General features: G+C 45.0%; 1 protein-coding gene across 6 annotated transcripts; it reads left to right on the plus strand.

Moving 5' to 3' along the window:
* PAX6 (paired box 6) lies at positions 1-27932 on the plus strand. 6 transcript variants are annotated; one of them, XM_070957512.1, is made up of 11 exons: positions 1-10; positions 5664-5794; positions 6643-6684; positions 6779-6994; positions 7988-8153; positions 18384-18542; positions 19380-19462; positions 20090-20240; positions 20484-20599; positions 26053-26203; positions 27847-27932. In XM_070957512.1, the coding sequence occupies exons 1-11, from the start codon at positions 1-3 to the stop codon at positions 27930-27932; spliced, it is 1311 nt and encodes a 436-aa protein (XP_070813613.1). The 6 variants fall into 6 exon arrangements, with proteins under 6 accessions (XP_070813613.1, XP_070813616.1, XP_070813618.1 ...); XM_070957515.1 differs by having other exon boundaries at positions 6779-6886; XM_070957517.1 differs by having other exon boundaries at positions 6779-6793.
* Positions 27933-27942: the final 10 nt, after the last annotated feature.

A 27942-nucleotide genomic window follows, 5' to 3' on the forward strand; every position in this document is an offset into this window, starting at 1 on the left:
ATGCAGAACAGTAAGTGGCTCTTCCTGTCTTTTGGGATGCCAACTTGAGCATGTCGAGTTGAAAAGGTGGCTTGGCTTGGGTGGTAAGGTGGCTGGGAAGAGAGAATATTACTCATTTTGAAAATAGCCTTCATAGTGGAAGAGAAAGCTGAAAGAGATTGGATGAATGCGGTTCCTTGGACTCTTCCACCAAGAGATGAGGCTTTTGAACTTGGGGGGGGGAAACAATGTGTGGAGATTCTCCTTCTTTGTCCTTAAGGACATGTTGGAGGGATGGAAACCATCCAGCTCAGAAGAAGCTTTTTCTTTGTAATTGCACCTAATGGAGATGGGGTGAAAGAATATAATTTTGTGGACTGACCCACTGTAAAATTCATCTGCTCCTGGATTCCTCGGCAGCTCTTCAAATATGCAGATTCTTTCTGAGTGTTGTAGAGGGACATTGTGAGAATAATGCTCTGCATGGGGAGGACACAAGCAGGTTTCTAGAAGTCTGGTTCTTTTCCTTGGCTCTCAGTGCTATGGATTCCTGTCCACTTCACACCACCCCTTTCCCCAGCATTCTCCAGTGATGGGCATGACACCCTCTCTGGCAAGATATAGTGGAGCGCTGAGGCCTGTATAACTTTTGCATATCCTAAAACTAGAAAGGGAGGGAGGGAGGGAGGAAGGAAGGAAGGAAGGAAGGCTGGAAGGCCAATTCATTGCATTAAAGCATGGCTCTCTATTTGTTGTGGTGTAGTAAAAGCAACAACAACAAAAAAGGTGAGCTAGTTGAAATCCTCAATCTGTCGTTGCAACTTTTATTAACCTGGAAGGAAATTCCCTTAGCATGCAAGGTATTTGTCGAAGAAGGCGTGGTGCTAGGGCGATGGAAGCCGCTAGATCCAGGCCGATTGTTTTATCAGTCTAGAGGGTAAAGCAAAAAGTTAGAAGAGACCCTCCTTTTGGTATATTGTCATAGTCAATTGACCCCAGCACCCTCCAAAAAGTAAAGTAAAGTAGAATCGCTCAACTGGAATCCAGAAAACAACAGCGCCTGGGGCAGTTCTTTACTAATGCCCTAGCAATGAGTTTTATTTCGAAACCCAGGCGAGTTGTCCCTGGCATTAGGAATTCCCGAATCATGCATTTAAAAAAAAAACAAAAACGTCAGCTATCCTCTTTGGCGCCTAGGCACAGAGGCGTAATACAAATAGTAAGGGGGACCTTAGCACGCTGCCAGACTGAAAGGCTGGGCGATTTCCACCACAAGACGGAAGGGTTCACTGAGAAAAAGATGATGCTGGTTTCTTAAGTGTATTTTAGGCACGGGGTTGGAAGCCTAAAAGCGCGGTGGGACGGGGGAGGCGGTCGTCCCAGATCTCGAGAGGGCCGTTCCCAGTGGCCAGCTGAAAGGGCTTCGTTAGTGCCTTCCTTCCGGGACTCTCCGGAGCTCGGAGAAAAGGGCCTCTCTTTGATCTGGGTGGGATGCCCTTCCAGGAGGAAGAACTGTTGTCTCTGCCTCTACCCTCGTCAGGCCTTTCCGCAGGCTGGAGGGAATCCCGAGTGACATTGACAGGAAGTGGGGGAGCCGAATTCTGGAGAAGAGGTGCCAGGAGTCACCTGGATATTTGTTTTCCCCAAATCTGGCCACGATTGACTCCCAGCCGCGTCGTTTCCCGGGGAATTGGGTAGAGCACAGGTGCTTTCGGCACCAGAACGAATACTCAAAATCCCCGCTATTTCTAAAACCCGCTCCGGGTTTCCGCAGGGCCGTGATTTCGTCGCGGAGCTCCGCACCTTAAGCGAGGGAACTCGGCCCCAGATGGCTGGACACTTCTTTAAAACCGATCGGGCTGTTTGTTTGCTGATAAACACGCTTAGCCTTCCATAAGAAAGTCGGCCTTGTGGGCAGCAAGTCGTGCTAAGAAGCATAAAGCGGCTTATTTCTTTGGAGGGAGAGACGGCCGGAGTGGAGAGCTGGATAGTCCTCCCAGCCTTTTATCTTGGTGGGAAAGTTGCTATCCCGGATTGTTCGTGGACTTGGGGTGGGGAAAAATGCTCCTCTTGTGCAGCGTGCAGGGAAGGCGAGTTAGGTCGCAAGTTACTCCTGAGATCAAGGTGAGGCTTGATCCGTTGAGATGGACGGTGCCCTAATTTTCCCAAAAGTTATGCCGGTAAAAATAACCTGGAGGTCTTTGGAAGCGATTCCCATTTTGAAGCACGTATTGTGTTTCTTTTAAATGTACTGTAAGCCAGCCACCCCTCCCTGGCCGGTAGTTGTTATTCGGTGGAGCTTTTTAAAGCCTAAAGATCCCTCTTTAGCATGCAAACTCCGTCGGGATTCCCTTGGAGAGAAGTGCAGTCGAGACTCGGTCGCGGAATCGGCTTTCAATAGCTTTGCTTCCCTCTCTTCTCTTCTTCGCTGGATTCGCTCGCTCTTGCACGTAACCCCGGCTCTGTTTCCATCTCCTTGGCTTTCGGAAGCTGGCTTGGAAGTAAACCCCATTGAGCACAGCGGGGCTTGCTTCTCTAAGGAGTCCCGCAGAAGCTCCGGCCAGGCTACGCCGGCCCTTAGGCGGCTCCATTCCGGCGCCCCTCCTGATCAAATCCGAGGTTCAACGCGGTTCGACTCGCAGCCTCGGCTTCCCTGGATCCCGGGGCTTTTGCACCCTTTTCTCTGAACTCAAGACTCGCTTGGCTGTGTAGTTTCCCGACTGGGGGTGGGTGGGAAGTACCCCCCTCCCTGCAACCGCGGGGTCCCTTTCTGTGCCAATACGCCCCGAGGCCTGTTTGGGGGGGGTGAGTTTCCGAGGTCCGTGGCGCTGAGTTTTATCTGCGGGCTCCTTTCGGGGGTCCCTCCGTGGCTGGGCCGGGGTAGCGTTGATGAAGATTTCCTGCTCGAGGTTTGACTCGTCCCTGGAGAAATTTCTGAGAAGGCCGCCTTGAGAGAGCGGCATCCCCTCTGTGGCCGGGCCTCCCTGCCCAACACGAGCGTCTTTCCTGGGAATGGCAAATGCCTTTGCACTAGATTCCCTCCCGACCCCCATTCCTCCATCCTACCCGCAGGGGAAAAAGAAAAAAAGAAAGCCCGCCGGGATGATTTGGGTGGAGGTCGCGGCCAGTTTGCCCGGCTTTGTGTGCAGAACTCCTGCGTGTCTGCAGCACCGCGCATCCAAATTGGGACCATATGTTTTCCTCTTAGATGGCTCGCCCGAGAAGCCGAGGCGCATAATCATTGCCACTGGGCTCGAACTGCCTGCCTTCTCCTGGGAAATTAAGGCATTGATTAAGGCTTAACCTTTTTTTTTTTTTGCACGGAATTTGGGAGTTGGGCTGCCTTCCTTGAGGCGCGGAGGACGAAAGGCGTCTCCGCCCCTCCGGTATGCGAGCGAATGGCCTCCATCGGCTTCTGTGTGGGGGGAAAGTGGGATGTGGAGGCTTAGGAAGAAGAGCTCTCTCCTCGGTGCACCTCGCAGGCCCCAGAGCTCCGAGCACCCAGTGGCGATGGAAAGCCCCCTCCCCATTTTATGGGGAGCAGAAGGGGGCACCTGCTGCTGCTCAGAACTCAGCTATGGATTTAAGATTGGCCTTAGGCCTCCTCAGGAGGGTGGGGGGGCGGTGACGACCAAGATTTCTCTGCCGTCCAGGCCAATATAGGGTGGGGAGAGAAGGAGAGGAGAAAGAGAGGATCTGGGTGCCGGCGTTGAGCATAGAGGCACTCCAGGAAACAAGCACTTGGTGGAGGGAAGACGAGAAGGGGAGAAAAGTGGGCCTCGGATCCCGCCCCCTCCCCAAGCTGCCTTCCTTGAGCTCCTTCCCGGTCAGCAACTCCATCCTAGAGGCAAAGAGGGCCGCTGTTTCCCCGTTAGAGATTTTTTGCAGCCATGGCTGGTCAGTTCTCCAGTGGCCTTTACGCGAAGCCTCACTTTCCCCTCCTCCCAGTCCGCGTCCCCCCTCCTCTCCTCTCCTCTCCTCTCCTCTCCCCACTGCTCTCTCCAACTCTTGTCACTTCGGATTTATCGCGGAGGCAGCGCGCCCCTTCGGTGGTGTCCGGATTGACCCTGTGGCTACCTTAAAAAGTCGCATCTCCTCGAAGGGATAGCTAGGCGAGTTCACTCTCGTCGGAGTGATACCCAAATCCGGACAGAAAGGGTCGTTTTTTATCCTGCTCCCGTTTGTCGTGGCGATGCAATATCCAAGAGCGGAGCACTGTCACAAAGTGACAGGTCTGCTACAAGTGCTCCAACTGATCTTTTCAATTAGCCTCCCATGCATGATCCGGGGCGACTTCCGCCTATTTCCAGAAATTAAGCTCAAACTTGACGTGCAGCTAGTTTTATTTTAAAGACAAATGTCAGAGAGACTCATCATATTTTCCTCCTCTTCTATATTTGGAGCTTATTTATTGCTAAGAAGCCGAGGCTCCTGGAGTCAATTTAGCAGAAGGCTCCAAAGAGAGAAGGCGAGCAGAACAGAAGCAGAGAGAGAAAGAGGGGAAGAGAGAAAGAGAGAGGCCACATCTTCTCCAGGGAACCTTTTTTCCTCCAAAGCTTAAAGTTGCAGGTTGGGGATCCTTTTCCAACCCCTTTTGGGAGTCTTGCCTTTGGTCGGGTTGGGGTGGGGGGGCTGTGCGGGGAGGATGCAGACCAAGCTGTTGGCTTTTCCTTAATAACCCCGGTGTCCCTTCTTCTCTCCCCCCCCCCCTCTTTTACTTCCAAAGCGTGGGGGGGGGGGAGAGGCGATTTTCTCGGGGATGGCACAATTTGGGAGAGGGGGAGAACCAAGCAGCCTGGGCTTCTTCCCCTCTTTGCGGAGCCGGGCATTGTGGGGGGAGGGGAAGGGAAGGGAGGGGAAGGCACCCTTGCCTGGCCGGAGCTACCCGGTGCTACCGGAGCCAAGCGCCGGGCTTCCGAGGCTTCCGTTCCACCCCACCTCTCAACCCGAGAGACGGGCGGCTTTTCCCCCCCTTTTTCTTTTTTGCTGCCTCCCCCACTCCCCTCCGCCGCTTTTCCTTGCTCGCTCTTGCCAAATCTGCTGAAAGGATGACGGCTGAGTGGAAGTGTGTAACCAAATGTTGCTCTTCTGGACAGAGCCGGCCGTCAATGGATTCGGCATTTCGCCTAGAATTGGGGGAGGGGGCCGGAGAAGGAAGCCGGGGCGGTGGGACAGGAGAGCCGATAGCGGAGTAAACCCCTCCCCCCCATGTCCGTCCGTCCTACGGTACACACACACACACACACACACACACACACACAGGGTTGTGGAGCTTTTTCTGAAGGAAAGGTGGTGTAGATTTAGAGCCGTGCCTGTCCGTGTGTCGATTTTGAAGTGACAGAAGGCGATTCCCTTCCTGTGCCTATAACCTAGACGGCGGCTGTTGCGGCTGCGAGACTGGAGGCTTTATTGAAACGCTTCTTTCCTTGGAGAAATGCTCCCCCCCCCACACACACACACACACCTCCCAGTGCTTCTTCCAGGCCCACCTCGTGGGACAGAGCTGCTTGCCCTCGATCGGCTCTCTCGCCCCCCCCGTCCCGTCCCTTCCCTGCCTCCCTTTACCGCCCCCCCTCTTCCGCCCTTGCCTTTATCGTGACCCAGGAGGGAGCTGCCGGCTCTTCCAGGTCTCCTCAGGTGACCGAGACTTCCATTGTCCTTCTTTTCCTTCGCCCACTTCGCAGGTCACAGCGGCGTGAATCAGCTCGGAGGTGTGTTTGTCAACGGGCGGCCGCTGCCAGATTCAACCCGGCAAAAAATCGTGGAACTGGCCCACAGCGGGGCTCGGCCGTGCGACATCTCCCGAATCCTGCAGGTGAAAACGCCAGTCGCCTTCCCAGTTGGAGCCAGCCTGGGGCTTCTTGCCTTCTTGGAAAAACAAGGGAGGAGGAGGTGGAGGAGGAGGAGGAGGAGGAGGAGGGCTTCCCACGGCTGCAAACTTCCCCGTCCAGCTTTCTGGGGGAAAAAAGAATAATGACTTCTGCTCAGTCCAGCGGTTTCTCCAAATCATGGGAAATATAATATATATATACCATAGTCTGTCTCTGCCTTATTTGTTTGTGGTCATCTAGTGCTTCAAGTGGTGCCTTAGTTGACCTGGGAATGAACTGGGCGAGGATAAGAGATAGCCGTATATCCCCAATGCCCTTCTTGGAAATTTCTCCATTGCATTGGGGATGGGGGATGGGGGGTGTCCTCTCCGCCCGGATGTAGTAGCTTCTGTTCTCTGCCTGCATGTATTAAGCAAAGGCTGCAAAACCAGCAATACTCAAATAATCGCCTTTGCTTCGGCAATCCTTACCCCCTCCAGAAGTTTTTGCCAGGTATTTGGCTTTAGGAATGCAGTCGAATTCGTCTCTGATAGGTCAGCTCTACAGCCCCAATATCGCTTCCCCAGGAATGTGTCTGTTTTGAAAACTGGTCTGAAGATGCCGTTGGTAGCTTATCTACTAAAATCTACTATTTGCCAGCTTTCTTCAGTTTTTCTCTCCCTTCCCCTGTGTCAAAAGACGTTTTTTTTTAGAACAAACATTTCACCTTTGTAGCATGTAGGGTCCCAAATGTAATCTTTTTTTAAAAAAAAAAGAAAAGAAAAGAAAAGAAAAAAGAAACCTCTCTTAAGTAAGTTCTCATACCATTGAAGGTATATTTTTGTGTTTATAGACCCATGCAGATGCAAAAGTCCAAGTGCTGGACAATCAAAACGTAAGCTTGTCATTGTTTAATGCCTACTTAAACAATTTTATTTTTGTCTTGAAATTATTAATAATGTGATTTTCTGTCCACTTCCCTGATGCAGGTGTCGAATGGCTGTGTGAGTAAAATTCTGGGCAGGTATTACGAAACTGGCTCCATTCGACCGCGGGCAATCGGAGGTAGCAAGCCGAGAGTAGCGACTCCAGAAGTTGTAAGCAAAATAGCGCAGTATAAGCGGGAGTGCCCCTCCATCTTTGCTTGGGAGATCCGAGACAGATTACTATCGGAGGGGGTCTGTACCAACGATAATATACCCAGCGTAAGTTCCTCGAGAATCTCCTTTCTATCTGACCTAGAACAGAGCCGTAGATAACAATTTCCCCACCTTGTCTTTTAGCTCCGCAGTCTTCCCTTCTCTGTCTCACTGTCCCTCCTTCCATAGGGGCAAAACTTGCAGGAGGGCTTGTGAGGGTGGGGTGGGGGTGGGAAATTACTCGGGACTCACTCTTGGCTTTAAAGCTCTTGGGGATTTAAAGAATAAAAATATACTGCTTTTGACTATCCGAATTGTAAAAGAAATATATCTAAAAATCTAAATTTAAAGGGGGGGGGGGAGTGGGAAAATCTTTCTGTGTGACTTAGAAATGGCATCCGGCACAGGGAAATAGACATAGGTTGAACTGTTTCATCTGGGCATTTCTTTCTAATTTGAAGAGGATGAGGCATTTTTTGCCCCAGGCTATTCACTTCCCAAAAGAAGTGAAAGGAAAGTACTCAAGCTAACCCACCGGGGCCCTGCCAAAAGGGATCTAAATTTGGCTGCCTCTGCCTTGGTGCCAAATACGTTTGAAGGCACAGCTGAAGCCAGAGGTCTCTTGTGCCACTTGCTTTTCACTTGTTTTTTGTCTCAGGCTCCGTAGCATATGCCTTGCCTCCTGAATGCATCTCCCATTCCCCCCACACCACAGTCCTGGGATGGCAGCCTAGCGCTACATCCTTTGGGGAGGGGGGGGGCGGTTGGCATTGATCAGAGTGGCCCTACTGAAAGCCGGGAGCTTGCAATGAATGGAGCAAGAGGGCCAGGGATGATCTGTGTTTTAAGGGGCTGCTCGCTAAGGAACCCTGGTGAAATGAATGGCGGGCACGATCCCGGGAAGCCCAGTGAGTTTTGTTTCACTTCTGGCTTTCTTCTCTGGGTGGACAGTCCCGATCTGTGGCTGGGATGGGAAAGGGGGGGATGGGAAGGGGAGGGGGGGGGTGAGGTTCTGTACCACTGTGGCTGCCATTTGGTGGAATACAATTTCCCTTCCAGGTCTCTTCGATCAACCGAGTCCTACGCAACCTGGCTAGCGAAAAGCAACAGATGGGAGCAGATGGAATGTATGACAAGCTAAGAATGCTGAATGGGCAGACAGGAACGTGGGGCACCAGACCTGGGTGGTACCCGGGGACGTCTGTCCCAGGACAACCAACGCAAGGTAGGCAGGGAAGAGAGGTCAGTCAACTGCTCCTTCCCTTCTCCTCCCAGATCAATCTGATTTCTCAAATGATCCTTCAGAGCCTAAAGGGGCAAACTCGACAGAGGTCTACCTGACTCGTTCCTCCTCCATTTCCAACTTCCTTCTCACTCTCTACTCTGCCTCCCTGGGAATGCCCACTGAAAGGACGTTTGATAAAAGCAGTGATTTTTCAACCCACTTCCCTGAATCCCACCCTTGATCTAGGGAGACCTCCAGACAGTGCCAGGATAGAGGGTAGACTAGGCAGTTTTAAAAAAAAAACATGGAGAAGAAGAGCCAGTGGATGAAGAGCTTAACAATGGAGGGACGGGACCCAAATTCATCTCCAACCACAGAAATTCCCTGGGTGACTTTGAGCCAGGCATTTCTCTCAGTCCAACCTCCTCCATAGGGTTGTTGTAAGGACAACATGGAAGAGGGAGCACTACTGATGCCCTACATTTGCTAAGAAAACTTCCCAAGTCGCCAGAAGCAGAGTTTCAGGTTGTTTTTAAATCAAATCCCTACTCAACCGCCCGTCCCTTTCTCCCAATTAAAAGGCATCAGATGCTAACTCGCTGATAGACTGTGAGCAAATCCTCACTGTATCAGTTTGCTTCGGAAGCGTAATTTACAAGTGATGGAGCCCTGAGTGGGAAGAAGCATCCCCAATGATGGACATTGCAGTTGCAATTCTTCGTCTGTGAGGACCTGACTAGTCGACAGAAGAATTACCGTCCCTGCCTCTTGTAGAATCTTGCCTTTATTTGCCGGAAAATAAGTATTGGAATATCGAAAATAAGTATTGAAGGGAAGGGAAGGGAACAAAGAGGCAATCTGAGCAGGAAACTCCTGCTGTTGTGGGTTGCTTGTACTTGTTCCTTTTAGATAAGGCTTTGGCATTTTGAAACCCAGGCTGTAGTATATTTGGATTTGTTTTTTCAGGGGACTCCAAATTCAGGGGTGGATCACTGCTGGCAGGCTCTGATGCCAGCTATGCCTGGGCTTCCCCAGCATGCTTGTGGTTGGGGAAGAGGCATGCTTTCACATCGCCTTGGCTTGAGTTTACTCCCTTGAGGATCGGGGCTTCCCTGTTGTTTGTGTGTCCTCTCTTGGGGTGGCTCTGGTCAGCTTTTCCAGCATCCAGTAGCCAACACCCTACTGTGTGTTGTCTGGGAAAGGAGAAAAAAGAGAAGAAGCCAGAAGAGAGACCGAGAAAGAGAGAGAGAGAGAGAGAGAGAGAGAGAGAGAGAGAGAGAGAGAGAGAGAGAGAGAGAGAGAGAGAGAGAGAGAGAGAGAGAGAGAGAGAGAGAGAGAAGGAAAGAAAGAAAATCAGTAACAATATGCAGAATATCTGGTACAAAGGATGTTTCTGTCACACACAAGAATTTGTTATGGGAACAATTCTGTCGCTATGTAATTGCTCATTAGAGATCGTTTTGTTTCTCATTAAGACGACATGAATAAGCGTCTAGTTGAAGGAGACAGCTGTAGAAATGTTCCACAGGAGACCTCTGGACACGATATGGCACCGTTTGCCAATTAGACATGTCAGTTTTAAGAGAAGGGAGCTTTCTAGGAGGGACCCTCAGAAGACCAGGCCCCAAGCCTCATCTCTGGGAGGGGGTGGGGGTTGCATTGGTGGCTGAAATTAATGGAGGACTGAATCCAATACTGATTTTCGGGTATGTTCTTCCCCCTCCATCCCACTATTTCTTTGGACCTCAACACTGAATTCCCCTTGGGAGGAAGCAAAATATCTACCTATCAGCTTTATGCATTGTGTGTAGCCACTGTGGCAGGAATGGTGGGAACAGGTTAGATCCAGGAAGTGAAATATGTGCTGCAGCAAAAGCAAGAAGGACCCTTGTCACACCTTCAAAGCTAGTGGCTGTTTCAAGACAGATCTACAGCTATTTTTTCAGCTATTCCCATTTCACGTCTTTCATGAGCCAGAGCAAGCTCATTCCTCGAAAATGTGTCCCGGCCATAAATCTGCCTTGAAAGAACTACCAGCTCAAAAGTTTCCCATTGCTTTTTTTCCAAGACTTCCAACTGTCTTATGGGGTCCTGAAAAGCATCTGCATTAAAGCATGGAGGCATTGGGCATTGCTGTTCTCTAAGGACTGCAATGGGGCAGCCTGGGACAACCAAACCAAATCCCAGAGTGGGGGGTGGGGTGGCCCGTCAAAGGAGCCTATTGGGTTTATTTGTAAGAGCCTCTGGACTCTGGGAGTTGCTACCTGTCTGTCGGTTTAAAGATGGGAAAGGTGTGGTCAAATATATATATAAAGAAGGACCCTCTTTACCATGCCTAATGCTAGCTGTGTTGGCCAACCCTTCCCTGGGGTTTAGCTATAGCCTAACCAATTCTAGCTGGGGGAAGCTGAGGGATTGTCCTTTAGTTCATCAGGATGACACCAGCTGGAGAATGCCAGGAAGATGCCAGGGAGGCTCTAGATGGGGGGAGGGAGGGGGCGAGAGATTTTTTTCAGAGTCATTTTCAGATCCGAATTTCAGCCAGTTCAACTCAACCCTGAAAGTCAGAAGCATTCTGGTCGCTCAGGTGAAGGGGGAAAGGATTTTCTGGGACCGAATCCCACACGCTCACTCATACACCCCTTGGACTGTGAGACCAAAACAGTCTGAGCGAATTTAAATCTGGCACCACTGACTTTAGACTTTAATAGGGCGTTGGAAGCAGCACACTCTGCTCAGGGGAAGATTTTTGCACTTATATCCTACGGACGTCTGTGGTTTAATTCTTTTCCAACCCTTTAGCTGGCCCCTCGCGATTCTAAATGCTTATGCGCCCGATCCTAAACTTGAAATGCCAAGAAAAAGACCCAATTTAATTTCAGAAAAAAATTCATCCAATCGGAAGTAACCCCGGGGGTATTTAGTGAGGCTGGCCTCTGCTCAGCCATGCTCAGGATGGCATAATAAGTAAGCCGGAGGTAAGGAAATAGCTTTTTATTGGGCGGACGTCCTCTTTTCAAAGACCTCGCTTTAAGATTGCCAGCATTGAGCAGGTTCTTTCCCTTCTCCGAAAGTGCACGTCGGGGTGTTGTAGCCTTCCTTCCCCAGGCTTTGAGGCTCGGGATATCCTCAGTCAGAGCAGGGGAGCTCTGGGGGTGGGAGGTTGGCCGGAGACCCCTGCTTCTCCATCGTTTGCACTGCTGGAGCCTGAAAGCGTAGAGAAGCGGGGAGCTGCAGCTCCCCAAGAGGGTTTAGCAAAGGTCTTCGGAGAGAGAGAGAAGAGAGTCGGACCGGAGTCGCTGCGCTGGGCTCGTTCTGGCGACTCAAAACGGGAGCGAGACTTAGGATAGTTCGCCCAAGCGTGGGGAAAAAGATTCCGGAGGGGCTGGATGAATGAGGGTGGCGAAGATCCGATCCTCTCTTTCGGTCCATGGCAATCAGCCTCCCGATTGCGATTAATAGGGTCCTCTCTGCCAGCCCTCTCGCGCCTCCCCCCTCCTCTTCCAGGATGCGCATCTTTGCAGTCAGTGGTAGCCTCTCGAGGACGGTCGCTTCGACAAGATGCATTCCGTGTTTTCTTTTGTTTTGAAATGGCCTTTTTTAAAACCCAAGATCTCTAATAGCAGGGGTGAAATCCAGCAGGTTCTGACAGGTTCTGGAGAACCGGTAGTGGAAATTTTGAGCACTTCGGAGAACCGGTAGCGGAAATTTTGAGTAGTTAGGGGAACTGGCAAATACCACCTCCGGCTGGCCCCAGAGTGGGATGGGAGATTTTGCAATATCCTTCCCTTGCCACGTCCACCAAGCCATGCCCACAGAACCGGTAGTAAAAAAAAAATTGGATTTCACCACTGCCTAATAGCCTACGTAATTCTGCTATTCTGAGAGGAGTTAGTGCTTCCTCCCTTCTCCTCGTTGGAGAAGCTCGATGGCGAAGAGCAACCGCAGGGGCTTTGGCTGCAGACCCTCTCCGGAAAAGGCGCAGCAGACCCTCTTTCCCTCCCAGGGCGCTGGATGAGCCCCCACCCCAAAGTCTTAAAAGTGCGCGCAGGCCTCTGGAGGAAAACCGAGGCGGTTCTTTGGGAAGCCGGCGCTGCCCGCCTGTGGTGGTGCTAGCGGGGTTGTTGGGCTTTGTCAGGCAGGAGTGAGGCGGAGAACCGGGCAGATTTCCAGCCGGATCTGGATTGCCGGGAGTCGCTTCCCGGAAGAAGCTGGGGCCTTAGCCTGCGGTCTCGGGGGGTGAAACGGGGCAGGAGTCAGGCAGCCCCAAGGAGGATCGCGGACGTAGGCAGCTCATGCCAACTTCTCTCCCCCAAAAAGGGACACCAGCTGCTCGCTCACTAGAAGTCCCCAGGCAGGGAGCTTTCTGTTTTGTACTGGGGAGCTTCCTTGCCTAGCCCAGGAATAAATGTTTGAAATTCCAACCTTAATTTCAGGCTGGCCCTGAAATTTAAATTTCAGGCTGGCCCTGGGCGCGATCATTCCCCGCCCCTCCCTCGCAGCTGGTGAAGCCCATCGTCTACAAATTGAGCCTAATTCGTTCTGAAATCTTTTGAAGCCAGCCTGTTTGGGATAGGGACGCCCGGCTTCCCAATGGTTTCTCTCTCCCACCCCATCCCCGCCCCCCTCCCTCCCTCCCTCCCCACCTTGCCCTTAATCATCGGTCCCAGTTCAAACCAAAGCTTGGTTTGGGGGGGGGATTTAAAAAAAAGCTTATTTATGGGCTTCGACTCATCGCATAAAATGTGGAGGTTATATAGGAAAGGAGGAGTGGGGAGGAAGCGGGAGCTTCGGATGGCGGGGGGAGGGGCGGAGGGGAGGAAGGACGCAGAGAAGTAGACTTCAACGCGTTGTTTCAAAGGATTCCAAGGGTGTGTGTGTGTGAGTGTGTGTGTGTGTGAGTGAGTGTGTGTGTGTGTGTGTGTGTGTGTGTGTGTGTGTGTGTGTGTGTGTGGTTTTGTTTTGCCCTGGAACAGCCATGCCAATCTCTGATGTTCTTTTTTTCCCCTTGCAGGGCTGCCTCTGTGTGCCTGGATTTTAAGAGCCCATTACTCCCAAAGCATAAGGCAAGGTTAGGTCTCAGAGGGGGACAAATACGGTCTCAATCTGATAAACGCCAGGCAGCAGCAAATAAAATAATGGCTACACGAGGTCTTGACAGAACAAAAAGAGACATCTCTCTCTCTCTCTCGCTATCCGGGAGAAAGTCTCTAGTGATTGAGTGGTTTTAGGCATCCCCGAGACACCGTTTCTTATCGTCGTCCCCCCCCCCCCGCCCCCGCCCGGCTCCCTTCCTCCCCTCCTTATAAGACTAAAGCCCTTCTATAGGATTTAGACACTTTCTCTTTCAACAGATGCTACAATGTTTTTGATCCCAGCTCCACAGCTGAAAGGTGCCGCGATCGGTTTTGCTATCTTGCTTGCTCGCTTGGGTTTTTTTTTCCCCTCTCTCTCTCTCTCTCTCTGCTAGTTTTCCGCCTCACTGATTAAGACACTAAGAAACTAAGGAATGATTTTATTTCCCAGCGTCTTTTATCCAACCCCCCCCACCTTTTTTTCCCCCTTTCCTGGAAACAAATCCTTATACCCAGCGTCAGATGGTCTAGCTTTTAGATAATAGGGGCAACATATTCAACTCGCTTTCTTACGGATTAGGTCCAGAGAAGGTGGAACGGGACTATTGAGTTCTTTTATAAAGCTGCTTTTTCTCTTAAAGTCTCTCTTTTAAAAGAAAGCAAGATATCTTAATTGTCTGTCGTTTCTTTTTCTTTTCTTTTCTTTTCTTTTTCTTTTTCCTTTTCTTTTTCAAACATATCTATCTGTCTTATCCGATCAAAACTTTGGAGTTAACAGGCACCGTGTGAGGTTTTTGAGGAGGAGAGACGAGCGGGAGGGAAGAGAAGAGATGAAAGCGAACGAAAAAGTCGCCATAACTGTTATTGGGAGAAAAAATTGATATAGGGCGAATCTACATCGTAGTTTGAAGTCAATGGAGAAGGTCCCATTGATGTTAATGGAGTTGGAGCCTAACCTTTGCGGTCTTTAATGCCGGTTGAGCGAAGACAGCCTTCTGGAGAATATATTTGTTGATTTCTTTTCAAGCTGCTCTAACCTTTGAGCTGAAAAGCCGCCAATTTTTCTTGTTGCTCCCCACACCCACAAAAACACACGATCTCACACACACACCTAGGTTTGAGGGTGTTTTACTTCTTACTCTTCAGCTGTAAACCGAGCTGCCTAACTTTGTCCCCCTTTGGCCAGATGACAAACAGACGCTGGGACACCCTCCGCTTGGATCCCCACCTGACCGAAGGGAGAATCGCCCAGCTAGCCAAGGAACTGGCCAGAGAGGTTTGGCCTTTCCTGGCGTAGCCCAGCAATAGGGAGGTCGACCTGATGCGGTCCGAAGGGCCTTGGAAAGATCCGGCACTGCGCCGGATCCACAAGCGGGTTCAGCTGAAATTCAGCTCCTTTCCATTCCCCTTTCCCCGCTTGGCCTTCCTTAGCTTGGGTTGGGTGACAAAAGTTCCACCAAAAGTTCCCCAAACTCTCTTGCTCCTTGGGCCAAACGGAAGCTCCTAATACTGTAGTTGAACTGGGAGTTCTTTGAGGTCTCAATAAAGGAGACTATTTGTAGCTCAGGGTTGAGTTGAGGGGTCCTTGGTGCTCTCTGAGCTTGGTTGTTTTCTTGCAGACGTATCATTACCCTTACTAGGTAACACCCTCACCGATGCATCATGGATGATGTTACCTAGTTTGGATAGTGAAACCTCTGCAAGAAAACAACCAAGCTCAGAGAGCACCAAGGACCTCTCTTTGAGGTGTCTTTGGAAGCTTAATCCAGAACAAGCCTACGCAATGTTCCCCCACCCCAAACTTTGGTTTCTCCCTTGTTTGGGAAAGCAGCTGAAGGCTCAGATCTTGCCTTCCAAACGAGGAGGGTGTCTGGAGGCTCCTCCCCTATGCCTGCAGCTTCTTCAACTGTGAGGCACATGGCGCCTCTCCTACCCAGTCTTTGCCACAAGGCAACTGGTGGTGGATCTAAGACAGGCCTGGAGACTCATCTAAAGCTATCACCCAGTTCTCTCCCAGTTGTCCCACCTGCTGAGTTGCTTGGGCACCCATGTGCCCCTGCGGGAGAAAGGAGGGAGGCCTCCCATTACCTACCTTTGATGGCCCTGTGCCCCAAACATCTCGGACACACAGTGGGATCCTTTAGCCAGCCCCCAGAGGTTCTGTGGTGTGTGGAGCTAAGGAGGCCAAACATTTGGTAAAGGCTGGTCTAGAATCCCAGCAGCTTGGTTTAGACTCTAAACCAAGAGGCTGTAGGGCAACAAAGCGTCAGTTTCTTTTCACAAAAATATCAACCTAGAAGTCCTTACTCTGAAAGTGCTTTAAAAGGCAGCGATCACCTTTGGTTAATGTGTAGAAGCAGGGGCTCTTGTCTTAGACCCTTCTCTGCCAGTTGAAGCTTACTTAATCTAAGCTAAGTAGTTCTCTCTTTCCCCCCTCCTCCCACTCTCCCGTGTTGAGTAAACAGGCTGAATGTGTGGAGCTGGTCTATTCACCAGTTTAGGGGTGTTCTTTCTTTCTTCTCCGGCTCCTATAGAAGGGGAAAAAAACCCTAAAGAGCATTGAGTAGCCCAGCCTAGGGGACAGTGATTAATGATAGTAGTGCCTAAAGGTTAACATACTTCACTGAAAAGTCTGTTGACTGGGATCCTTGTGATACAATGTGGGCCACTGCACGCCTCAAGAGAATCCTTTTGTTGGGCCGGCCTGATTGTGTCCTCAAAATTCTGCCCACGAAAGTTTGCCAACCCTCCTCCTTGCCCCAAGAGTTTAATAGTTTCCTTTACTCTGCTGGCATTGTGTCCTGGTGAAAAGCAGGGCCCCCCCTCGCTATTCAAGTGGTGGTGGTCATCTCAATAGATCTCCAAACATCCATATGGTGACCACTGGAGATGAATCCAACTGTTTAAATGGGGGAGAAAGTTGGGGTTTTAAAACATTTCAAAGTGTTTGAAAAGATCTCTACCAGATCCTGTCACAATTCTCTTTAGGGCTTTGAAGGTTAGACTCCATTGTTGGCTGATTATAACCGATATATTGCTCTAAAGTTGATTTCCCACAAAAATCTGTTTTCTAGGCTAGAGGAGAGAGAGAGAAAGAGAGAGAGAGAGAGGAAAAAAAGGCTGCTTGTTTCTTTTTCACACAACTTTCTCCCTCTCATGTTCCTTCTTCAGGACATGTATCAAAAGAAACCCTTGTTCTATTTTTCATTTAGCAACTTCAAAACCACTCCAAATTATGCTCTGAAAGGAAAGGGAGAGTTAATTTACTGACAACTTCTCTCCTTCTGCAGGAATGTCCATTTCTTTTGTAAAAAAAAAAAAGGGGGGGAGGGTGAAGCAGAAAAAAAAAGAGAGGAAGAAACCTTTCTCTCCACACACAACCCTCCCTCCATTTTCCTCAGGGTCTGCAGACACTTTGAAAGACAGCTCAACCAGGAGCATATCTTTACCTCCAGCAGCTATGTGAAAACAATAAAACTTTCTCTTGTTTAATGATAGAAATTACATTAAAAGTGGTGGAAATGCCCTAATTAAAAATGTACCACAAATGATATGCCAGGCGCTCAGCTGCAGAATAGCATATTTAGCTACTTAGCGAACTCGCTACTATTTCTTGTTAAAATTACATGTTAAAATTTTAAAAGAAATCTTACTTTTCTCTGGTGCAACACATTACAAAGAATGGACAGTCCTTTTATCTAAATATAAAATTCCATTTTCAGCAATTATAGCCTGTTCTTGGTGATGATATAATTACAGCTGTGCTCTGTAATAGGTGTCAAGGCAATGCACACTCATACAATAGTTGAATAAAACTGCAGAACAATGCAGGCACTTCTAAATTCACAACCTTTAAAATGAAATTGACTGTGCAGAATTAAAATCAAAACTAGATAAATATTTTTTTAAAAAGATTACAAGCTTGGTTTGGCTTCTTAATAGCATTTTCTGCAAACCTATCAGCATCTAATTGATTAGATAGGAATTACTGATTATAGATAATCTGAAAAAGTGAGCATCCCTATTCTAAATGTACCCATAGGTAAATACATTTAATAGAAATAGTATTTTAGGAAGGCATGTTGGAAAACGTGCACTATGCTCATTTGAACAATATCTTTGATTTGTTGTGAGACGGGGCAGATTTATTCTGCTATATTTTTAAAGTGTTGTTTAGATATTTTGGAACTGAATATTTCTACTTTGGACATATTTGGTTCCCTATTGTTATATATACTGATTAATGTTTTATTGCCAGCTACTTTGAACATCACTGAATTATAGAAAGGAATAAACCCTACGTAGTTTCTGCTGCTATTCCATTTAAGGAACCCAGATTGATTTTTGCTTAGAAGTCACTGAATTGCCCTTATAAAATCTCCCATTCTGGAATTCTCTGTATTCTTCAGAATAGACAAATAATTGCAATAGATACCATAGCCTCTCCAGTCCTAACTATCTTCTGACCACCATACATGCTACAATGAGCAGAGAAGGTCCTGACATCTACAAGCTTTTTCTGCATTTCAGTTTAGGGTCAATCTCATGAAAAGTTTTGGGTGTTGGATACAATACTTTCATCTTCTGCATTCAAACTGGATCAAAATGACCATGTACAAATTTGCAAGACATATTTTCAGTAAGTCATAGACTTCAAAAGTAGCATACAATATGTTTTAGATTTAGTGCATATACAAATTTAAATCCAAATGTGAAATATGAGAACCAGTTTGGTGTAGTGATTAAGGCACTAGGCTAGAAGCCAGGAGACTGTATGTTCTAGAGGTGTCTTGGACATGAAGACAGCTGGATAACCTTGGGCCAGTCACTTTTTCTCAGTCCTAGGAAGAAGGCAATAGAAAACTATTTCTGAAAAACTTTGCCAAGAAAATTGCAAGGACTTTGTGCAGCCAATTTCCAAGAATCAGATAGAGTTAAAGAGAAGGGAAAAAAAGTTTAAATATAGATTGAGCTACAAAAGTAGTATTATTCAGCATAGGTTATACCTCTCCAGAATGAGCATTTGGATTACTGTATTGCCACTTTGGGATTATGAAACAGAGAGATCCTGAGACATTGCTCCGGTGGCTGTATTTGCTATGGCATATGAGTTCAGCACAAACCTTCTTAGAATGGTTCCCTCTTTCTTTTGCAGATGGCTGCCCACAACAAGAAGGAGGGGGTGAAAATACCAATTCCATCAGTTCAAATGGAGAAGATTCAGATGAGGCCCAGATGAGACTCCAGTTGAAAAGAAAGCTGCAGAGGAATCGGACGTCCTTTACCCAAGAACAAATCGAAGCACTTGAGAAAGGTGAGACTCATTTTTCATGACCAAAGGTCAGAGGAAGGGACACATAATGTGCTGTACTGCCTTTTCTCTCCTGGCATGGTATGATCAAGCTGGGACAGACATGGAACAGATGTCCATTGATAAAGTCTAGGAATGTGATTTTTATGATGGCTTAGAGATGCAGTGATTATACAAGCAGCAGGGCAAGTATTTGGAACTGGAACTTCAAAAATATCCCAAAGCTATGTTGTCTTTGTCATGAGACTTTCAGAGGCAATCTTGCACCCCACTTTTTTGGATCATAAAATATACACAAAACTCAATCCATCATCCTTCAGTTTCCTTGCTCCCAATGTAGTTGATTTGGAACTCATCTGATTTGAAGTCTGAGTTATCATTTGAAATTGTCTTGAAAGTTAGCGTGAGAAAGTTACTCTAGGGCAGGGATGTCAAATTTGCGTTGTCACTGGGTCATCACGTGACATATCGTGACTTTTCCCCCCTTCGCTAAACAGGGTGTAGGCGTGGCCAGTGCATGATGCATCCAGCCCACGGGCCATGAGTTTGACACCCGTGCTCCAAGGGTTATCTATTAACTACTTAAAATGCACCTATTATTGGTTTCTATCTGAATATGATCTATAATTATATAAATCATTTTAATATGAATCACTTGATTAGGAAGGAATCATTCAATAATAATCTCTCATACTTTAAATCAAACCTGCATTAAAGCATTCCTCTGATGATAGTCCTCATAAAAGATTTAGAATGCAAAGTGCACTCAGAATATTCAGAAAGCTAAAAGAAAAAAAACCCTGATCTTAATGCAAATTCTATGGGTTTCTTTTCTACCAGAATTTGAGAGAACCCATTATCCTGATGTGTTTGCCAGAGAGAGACTAGCTGCCAAAATAGACCTGCCTGAAGCAAGAATACAGGTATTCAAAGACTATACAGTATTTTTCTTCAGCTCTTGTTACTTGACTATATCCTTTCTCTTTTTCTTCTCTGTGCATTCATGTTCAAGAAGGTGGTTTAGGTGATTTTCATGGTTAATAATTTAATAAATTGTTTAAAATCTGATTTTAATTGCATTAAGGGTTGTTTTGTTTGGTACTCTGTATTTTCTTTTGTTGCAATCCACGTATAGTATTGAAATAATCTGAAAATCAGGTGTACATCCATGCAATAATACATAATAAAATAAATGCAAATTCCAGTGAAGTTATCCCCATCCTTCTTAAAGCAAGTAGCGTGCATGCCCATTTTCATCTAGAATTCATCTAAACAGATGTTCTAATTTAAATGTAGTAAATATGTACCTACATTTCCTATTTGGAAAGTCCACCACACATGGATAATCTTTCATGGCCTTTGCTAAACTTTTTTGCCCCAATGAATATGGTAACGAATGAAAAATTTGGAAGTGAGTACTTCTTGAAGATGGTCTTTTTATTTTCACAAATGTTTCCTCTTAGTCCTACAGCCTTCACTGAGTTTTTGCTTTGTATGATGCATTTGACTTTCTCCTCCCTGAACTAATGGGAAATATATTGCATTGGCAGGTATGGTTTTCCAACAGGAGGGCAAAGTGGAGACGAGAAGAGAAACTAAGAAACCAGAGAAGACAAGCGAGCAACACCCCCAGTCACATTCCCATCAGCAGTAGTTTTAGCACAAGTGTCTACCAACCGATTCCACAACCCACAACACCGGGTAATATGCTTTAAGAAGTATATCATGCAATTACTCACCCTTTCTGGGCAATACCATGGAACGCTGTCCTGCAACCTTACCCAACATGGAGTCTTCCAAATGCACTGGCTGGGAATTAGGAGATATAGAGTCTGTCACATCTGGGAGCCACCAAGTTGGGGAATGCTGCCAAAAGTAATGCAGTCATCTAAATCAAAGTGTAACTAATACATCCATCCTCTCTATCTATCTATTCTATTATAGTTTCCTCTTTCACATCAGGTTCAATGCTGGGCAGAACAGACACCGCGCTAACAAACACATACAGTGCTTTGCCACCCATGCCTAGTTTCACAATGGCTAACAACCTGCCTATGCAAGTAAGTATAATCCACTAATATGCTCTCTGAGCTGAGTAATCACTGGGCAGAATCTCTGTCCTTTGAAGTTAGTAAGAATTCTAGACTATAAGGGAGATTTCTCCAGGGTTAAGAGGATTTTCCATATCATGCTGCTATCACCAAATGTGCAATCTACCCAGTATTTGTGGGATCTTATGCATATTATCAGTCTGATTTAACAAAATGGGAAAGCCTGGACTACTACTTAGATTTTCCCCCCCTCACAAATAGAAACACACACAAACACACACACACACACACACACACATAATAAAGAGAGGAGGAGTGGGATTGATGCTTTGATGCTTATCAATCATCATGCTGATCAGAATCTCTACTTTATCTACCAATATATTGAAACATCTTTTTGTTGTGTTTTAACTATCTTGGTTATGACAGATGTCTAAAGCTACCAATTGTTCATGGATCACTCAATATTATTACGCATGTAGGCAGAAAGTAAATTGGGATCTTCTGGTAGATTCTATAGTAGGTAACAATAAAAGACTCTAGAACTTAAATTGGCTTGCCCAGATGAAGAAAACTAGGAGTAATGCTTTCATTTAAGGAAGAGAGAACTACAGTATATGTTCTCTCTTAGTATAAAAGCAAAAAGGCAACCTGCTCCTTAATTCTAAATGGATCAAATGTTTGATACTATTCTTCCTACTATTTTTATCTGATCCGTTGGTGATAGAAACACTGTATTGCTCATATGTTCAAAGTCGGCTTATCTCATAAGTCCCATATGGACCAAGGCAGCAATCCATAAATTGCTTGTTTCGGGAATCTTGCCTTTCTTTCAGCAAAGTGCTTTAAACTCAGTGAGTAGATGTGTAAGATGATAGAAATTTTCCTAGGAAAGGTGAAATTCAGCAACTTCTGTGGCCCCTCAGACCTCCTACAGCAACTCTGAGTTGCAACCTAGAAGTCAAACATCTAAAACTTTCAGGCGAAGATGTAGATTGCTTCTTCTGGTTGATTTATCTACATTATCTGAGCCAAAACATTGGCACTACTGGTGTTGATACAATGTGGTTCAGGTTCATTGCTCAGCATGGAGCTCACATTTTGTGGAAATAAATGAAATAAGAACAAGAACAAGAATAAGTATAAGTGTGAGCTGGTAAATAACGATCATTGCACCTCCCTTTGCTACTCTTATGAACCATAGCTATGGTCAGGTTGTACTGCAGTATAGGATTTCCAAACCCAGATTTGCTTTAAGTCAAATAAGTTGAACAAGTTGCCAATGGCTAGCTGCTTTCAATTTCTCTGGATTGCAGTGACTTCACCATTCCAAATCATCCTGAAATGGGCCTTCTGTTCCTGTGGGAATCATAGTATGATTGTAGGGCTATTTATGGCCAGCCCTAATAGTAGAGTTGTTACTTCTTGATTATTTATTCATTAATTAGATTTATCTGCCAATTTGTCTTGAAGCAGCTTACTTAGCATTCCTTTGTCTAGTTATTCCCTGCAAGAACAACCTTGTGAAGTAGTTTAGGAGATTGTGCAAAGCCCAGAGTCACCCACTGAGTTTCCATGATTGAGAATGGACTTGAACTTGGGTCTTCACGGTCCTAGTCCAACACTTTAACCATGATACCACACTGGCTGAGATTACATATATACTTTGGGTATGTATTTCTTCTAAGCATTAAAATGTTCCTTCTTTTAAAAATGTGCTTAGAATTTATTATTATGGTGTTGCAGAGTAGACAACACAGGCAGTTATTAATCCAAATTAATTTAATCTGACAAAAAAATCAAGATTAATATCAATGATATTTGAAATCATATTCTTATAATCCCAATTCTATAGGCTATGAGACCCTTGAAAGATATATTTTCTAGGCTCTGATCTCAAACTGGCAACCTTGCTTAAGCAACAGGAATGTGAAGCTAAAGAGTGCTTTGTTGACTTCCAAGAAGCCATAAGAATTTTTCTCAGCCTCCATGCTATGCATCTTTTACTAGAAAATTAGTAGACTTGTCTAATGTCCAAAACATGCAGTCCAGTATAGACTGATACATGTACTTTGTCTTTATTGAACTGTGATCAGTGATACTGATCCAAAGAAAAGAAATTTCCACTGAATGTAAGTCAAGGGCCATTAAGGACACCTTGATAACATTTGGAACATTTGGAATTGATAACATTTGGAATTGTTTTTTGAGTGATGCTGATGGGTTGTCTGAATATTTGATACTTTATTTGGACCTACATTGAATGATGTAATGGAATGCCTATTGTAATGCAATGGCTTGTTATGAATTGCCTGATCAGTTTTGGTAATAGTTTATTTATTTATTTATTTATTTATTTATTTATTTATTTATTTATTTATTTATTTATTTATTCTATATATATGCCGCCCTTCTCCGGAGACTCAGGGCGGCTTACAATGCGTTAAGCAATAGCCTTCATACTTTTGTATATACCTGCTTAGTAGGGCTTTCGGCCCCCCCAAGCAGTGTTCTTTTTTATACAAAGTCAGCTTATTGCCCCCACAATCTGGATCCTCATTTTACCTACCTCGAAAGGATGGAAGGCTGAGTCAACCTTCAATGAGTTCAATGTAATCCCATTTTCCTCTAGTGAGGACAGTAAATTCAGGCTCAAGGTTGTTTTGCTAGCATTAGACACTTGGTTTGGGACTGCATTCAGATTCCTGGAAATGCTTGAATGGTACCTACCCTATCCATTCAACCACATTTCTTTCAAATATCAAACTGATTACAAAATTGTAGAAGACACCAAAGTAGCACAGAAATTTCAGCAATCATTGAAAGAGAAGTGTAACGCATACTCAATTTTTTGTTTTATTTGGGGGATTTTTTTTAAAAAACAGTAAACTAAGGATGTCCTAAGCATAGAAGAGGGTTGAAGCACAATTTTACTTCTTAAGAATTCCCCTTCTCCAGATTGGTTTCTGGTCCAGTCCAACTTCTATTCTAATTTTTAGTTTGTCTTTACATTCAGCCACTAAAACGTGCACCCTAGTATATTATAGTAGGCAGATCCTGAGAAGATCTTCCTAACTCTTACACCAAACAGTGTAGCCTGGGAAATGGAAGAAAAGTTTTGATTAAATCATCCAGAGATGATTTAAAGGCAAAAAGTTTCAACTGGGTAATATCTGTTTAAAAATGTATCTAACTAGAAAAACTCATTAGTATAGAGCTGCTGTGGAGAAAGAGCTTATTAACGTGCTAGCAGACTTACACCTTGCTGATGAGACACCATGGCTATTGGCACCCTAGAAATACCCAAGGGGAAGCAGAGCATGTGAACAGCACCTGCAGTTCTAAATAGCTGTGTTGAAATGAATGTTGCTGCTAACCCTCATGCTTGTAAGCATGCAGATTACTACTCAGGAAAAGAACACATTTCTAGGCCGAAGCATCGTCACCCTCTTAGGAAGATAGCAAGTTATGGATACTCAATGGATGAGCTTGAACAACTGTCTTATAGAATGCCTTAAAAAGTCTAGCATTAAAAAAAATCCCTACATTTGCAAACCTCAGAAGTTAGAACCTAAGTCGACGAATACAAAAAACTATTTAGGGATCTTTTAAATATTTCACCCAACTTCCAATTGTTGAAGATAGCTCTACCAATGAGGAAAAGTTAGTGGGACAAATTATTGGAATTATATATGATTATATTTGGAATTATATATGATTATACTTGGAAAATTTTTCATGCTATATATGCTTCTGTAATAACCAATAACCAATATACACATGTGCGTGTGCAGACGCACACGCACAGAGTATATACACACACGCACACACACACATATATACACACACATACATATATACTGTATACATGCACACACATAGACACAGATCAATTTAAATTTACCTAATACTAAAATTTGCTTCAGGGGCAATATGCATAGCATTATGTCACAATATGAAATACTTTGCACTTAAAGTTCAGTCTTTTTTGTAATCAGGTGCAGCTAAATATATCAGAGTTTCAATTTTCATAAATCCCAGCTTTATGCTTACTAGAAATTATAGGAAGTGAAATGTAGCATATATGGAAGAAAAGGCACCAATTGAAAAGTGATGCCAGTGTTACTGATACAGCTTTCATGCCTATCCAGATGACTGATAAGATTCTATATATGGCAGTGTCTTTCAAATGGAAGGCTGAGGCATGCGAGATTTGGATGAAAAATCTTTGCACTTTTGAGCAAAATGAAAATTGCACAAATGGACTCCTCTTAGCTCTTTGGGCATTTCTCCTCTTTTGTCACCTTTCCCCCCAGGTTTCTACATGCTCCAGAATCTAATCTAAATGGGTTGAGAAATACATTCCTTCCTTTTGGACTGAAGGAAGACAAGGCTTGCAAACTGGAAATATAGATGGCCTGTTATTAATATAGAGTAGATGTTTTGGATAGACACTTAGAACAATCATGAAAGATCCAGATTTTCTCCTAAATTCCAATTCAGTTACAGTTCTGATTGGACAGGCTTCACTGTTAGTTCCTTAGCTTGCAAATGTTCTGAAAATTTTCACTTGTATCATTCTGTTTATGAAAATAGAGGTGGAGGGGACTTTATCCGTACGTAAGAAAGCAAGTGTCTAAAATTTAAATGAAAGGATGCCACGGGTCTGTTCCCATGATGTGTTTAATTGGGCAGAGGCTGGGCTGTGCCATCATCATAAGCTTGTCAACTAACTTGGAAAATTAACCTAGAAAGATTTAGGATGAACTAATCTCCCCTCTCCCAGTCAATCATTCCATGAAAACAGGGTTTGAAAGGGTTAAGAGAGAAGTAACCCTTTGTCTCTGAAACAGACACAAAGCTGCAGAAGGGCCTTGCAGAAATGCAGCTTTTCTAGGCATTGTGTCACTGTTTCCTTTCTACTTTTCACCCTCTGAGACCATCACAAATGGGGTAGGGCTGGCGGTGAATGGAAAAAAGGGGTCAGCTTGGGAAAGCCCTCCCTCTGACTCCATCCACAGTGGCACTGAACCTAATTAGGCCATCAATGTTTCCCCCTCCCATTATTTTTTTTTCAAATGGGGGTGGGGGGAAACGAACTCTAAGCCTGCTTTATGGTGAGTGGGAGGACTTAAAAATGGCCTTTACGTGGCTGCCTTATTGATGCATGTCAGTGTCTGCTGGCACATCGGGGAGAGTTTGTTGCCCTGGGGAGAAGTTGAGTCAGTTGTGTTGGCAAACAGAGCCAACCTCTCTGTATGCTAGAAAATGCAGCTGGACACCAGTCTTCCCTGTTGCAACATAAAGCTCATCCAACATAGTGGAACAAATCAGTAAATATAAACATTGCACGAGTTTGTGGAGATTATATTTGTGCCATCTGTTAAAAAAAAAGAAGAAGAAGGCAACATAAAATGATGTTAAAAGTAATGAACATGATATTGGTCTTTTTTCCCCCACAGCCCCCAGTACCCAGCCAGACTTCCTCTTATTCTTGCATGTTGCCCACAAGTCCATCAGTAAATGGGAGGAGCTATGATACATACACCCCTCCTCATATGCAGACACATATGAACAGCCAGCCAATGGGCACCTCTGGAACCACTTCAACAGGTGAGCAACCATTGGTATCTTCATCAGAGATATTTTATGAGGAGTGCTTACCCATGAATTGGAATTTTGATTCCTTTGGGCAAAACTTAACGACTTGTTATCAACTCTTAAACAAAAGGAGAGGAAGTAACATATAAGTGTTTAAGAGTCTAATTAGATAGCATTGGAAATTATGAATAAAATAGCCTAACGAAAAAGAAAGCCCTATTTTGTTAGAAATTCACTGTTAATGTAAATCATTTATACATTAATTCAAATGCTGCAGTTCAGCACTTCTTTAACCATGTAGAATAATTGATAGGTTTTGTGTTTCTCTACTAATTTGGTGAAAGGAGGGTATCTCAATATGCACAAAGGTGCAATCTATGTTTATAATCATATATAACATAATGTACAGTAATCATAAATTACTCAGATAAACGTGCGGCAATATTTAATTCACTTTTGTCTCAATAGTGGAGAAGGAGATAAATATTAAGGAATTCAGGAAGATAAAGCTCAGTTCAGTTGAGGAACAGATGCTGCTGTATTCTTGATCTTAGACAAAAGGCCATTGTAATGGAATTTTGTAGACCCATCCTTTTATTGTTCTGACAAATAATCAAATACATTTTGTCTATTTAAATAGTTGAAGTTTCAAAGATCCATTAGTCAATGGGAGACTTATAACTTAATTATTATACACTAAGCTCCTAAGCTGTGCTTGTGTTGTAACCCAAATAAACAATAAACACAATTCATATGCTATATATTAGCATATCATTATGTGGATTTTGATGATTCACATTCCTTGTTGTATGATGTTTCTCTCTTTTATTTATTTGATTGTTAGCCTCTTTTTAAAGGAATAATATAAAGAAAAAATGTAATTTGCACATATTTATCTATTACAGAATTAAATTGCCCTGAATGCAACGTTATGTTACCTTACTTCTCCCAATCCTTGCACCATCCTGCATATTTGTTGTACTGCTGGATATCTTTCAACCAATAGATGGACATAATTATATTATTATAATCATCATTATATGAACCATTGGAAAGGATGGTTGGGAAGTGAGAGAAATATATATGAACTGGGCACTTATATATATATATACACAGATAGAACCTCTGCCAGGATTCAATGCCAAAATTAAATCACTTGTTATTTCACAAAGATATCTGTGCATGCATAGAAGTTCTTGAAGTGATCACACTGAGCATATGAGAATGCTCAGTACCGTAACACTTTAAGTTGCAGTTCTTATTCACTGGTTTCCCAAAGTGCCCCTTGTCATAGGGACAAGTCTGTCTATCTGACTGTCTGTATCTTTCATCTATCTGCCTCTCTCCCCCAACTCTCTCTCATCTATCTCTCATCTGTCTGTCTATCTATCTATCTATCTATCTATCTATCTATCTATCTATCTATCTATCATTTAATCAGTTATTCAGCAATTGATCTGTAAATTACAATTGCTTAACGCATTGTAAGCCGCCCTGAGTCTCCGGAGAAGGGCGGCATATAAATCAAATTTTAAAAAAAAAATATTGCTTAACGCATTGTAAGCCGCCCTGAGTCTCCGGAGAAGGGCGGCATATAAATCAAATTAAAAAAAAATAATAATATGCACCCAAACCCATTTTCTCCCTTCTTCAAGGCCTAATTTCTCCTGGAGTGTCAGTTCCTGTTCAAGTTCCTGGCAGTGAACCTGATATGTCTCAGTACTGGCCAAGGTTACAGTAAATCGTGGGCT

Source organism: Pituophis catenifer, unplaced genomic scaffold (genome assembly GCF_029215685.1).
Source record: "Pituophis catenifer annectens isolate HBS135680 unplaced genomic scaffold, rPitCat1.0.hap2 SCAF_1, whole genome shotgun sequence".
Lineage (NCBI taxonomy): Eukaryota > Metazoa > Chordata > Lepidosauria > Squamata > Colubridae > Pituophis > Pituophis catenifer.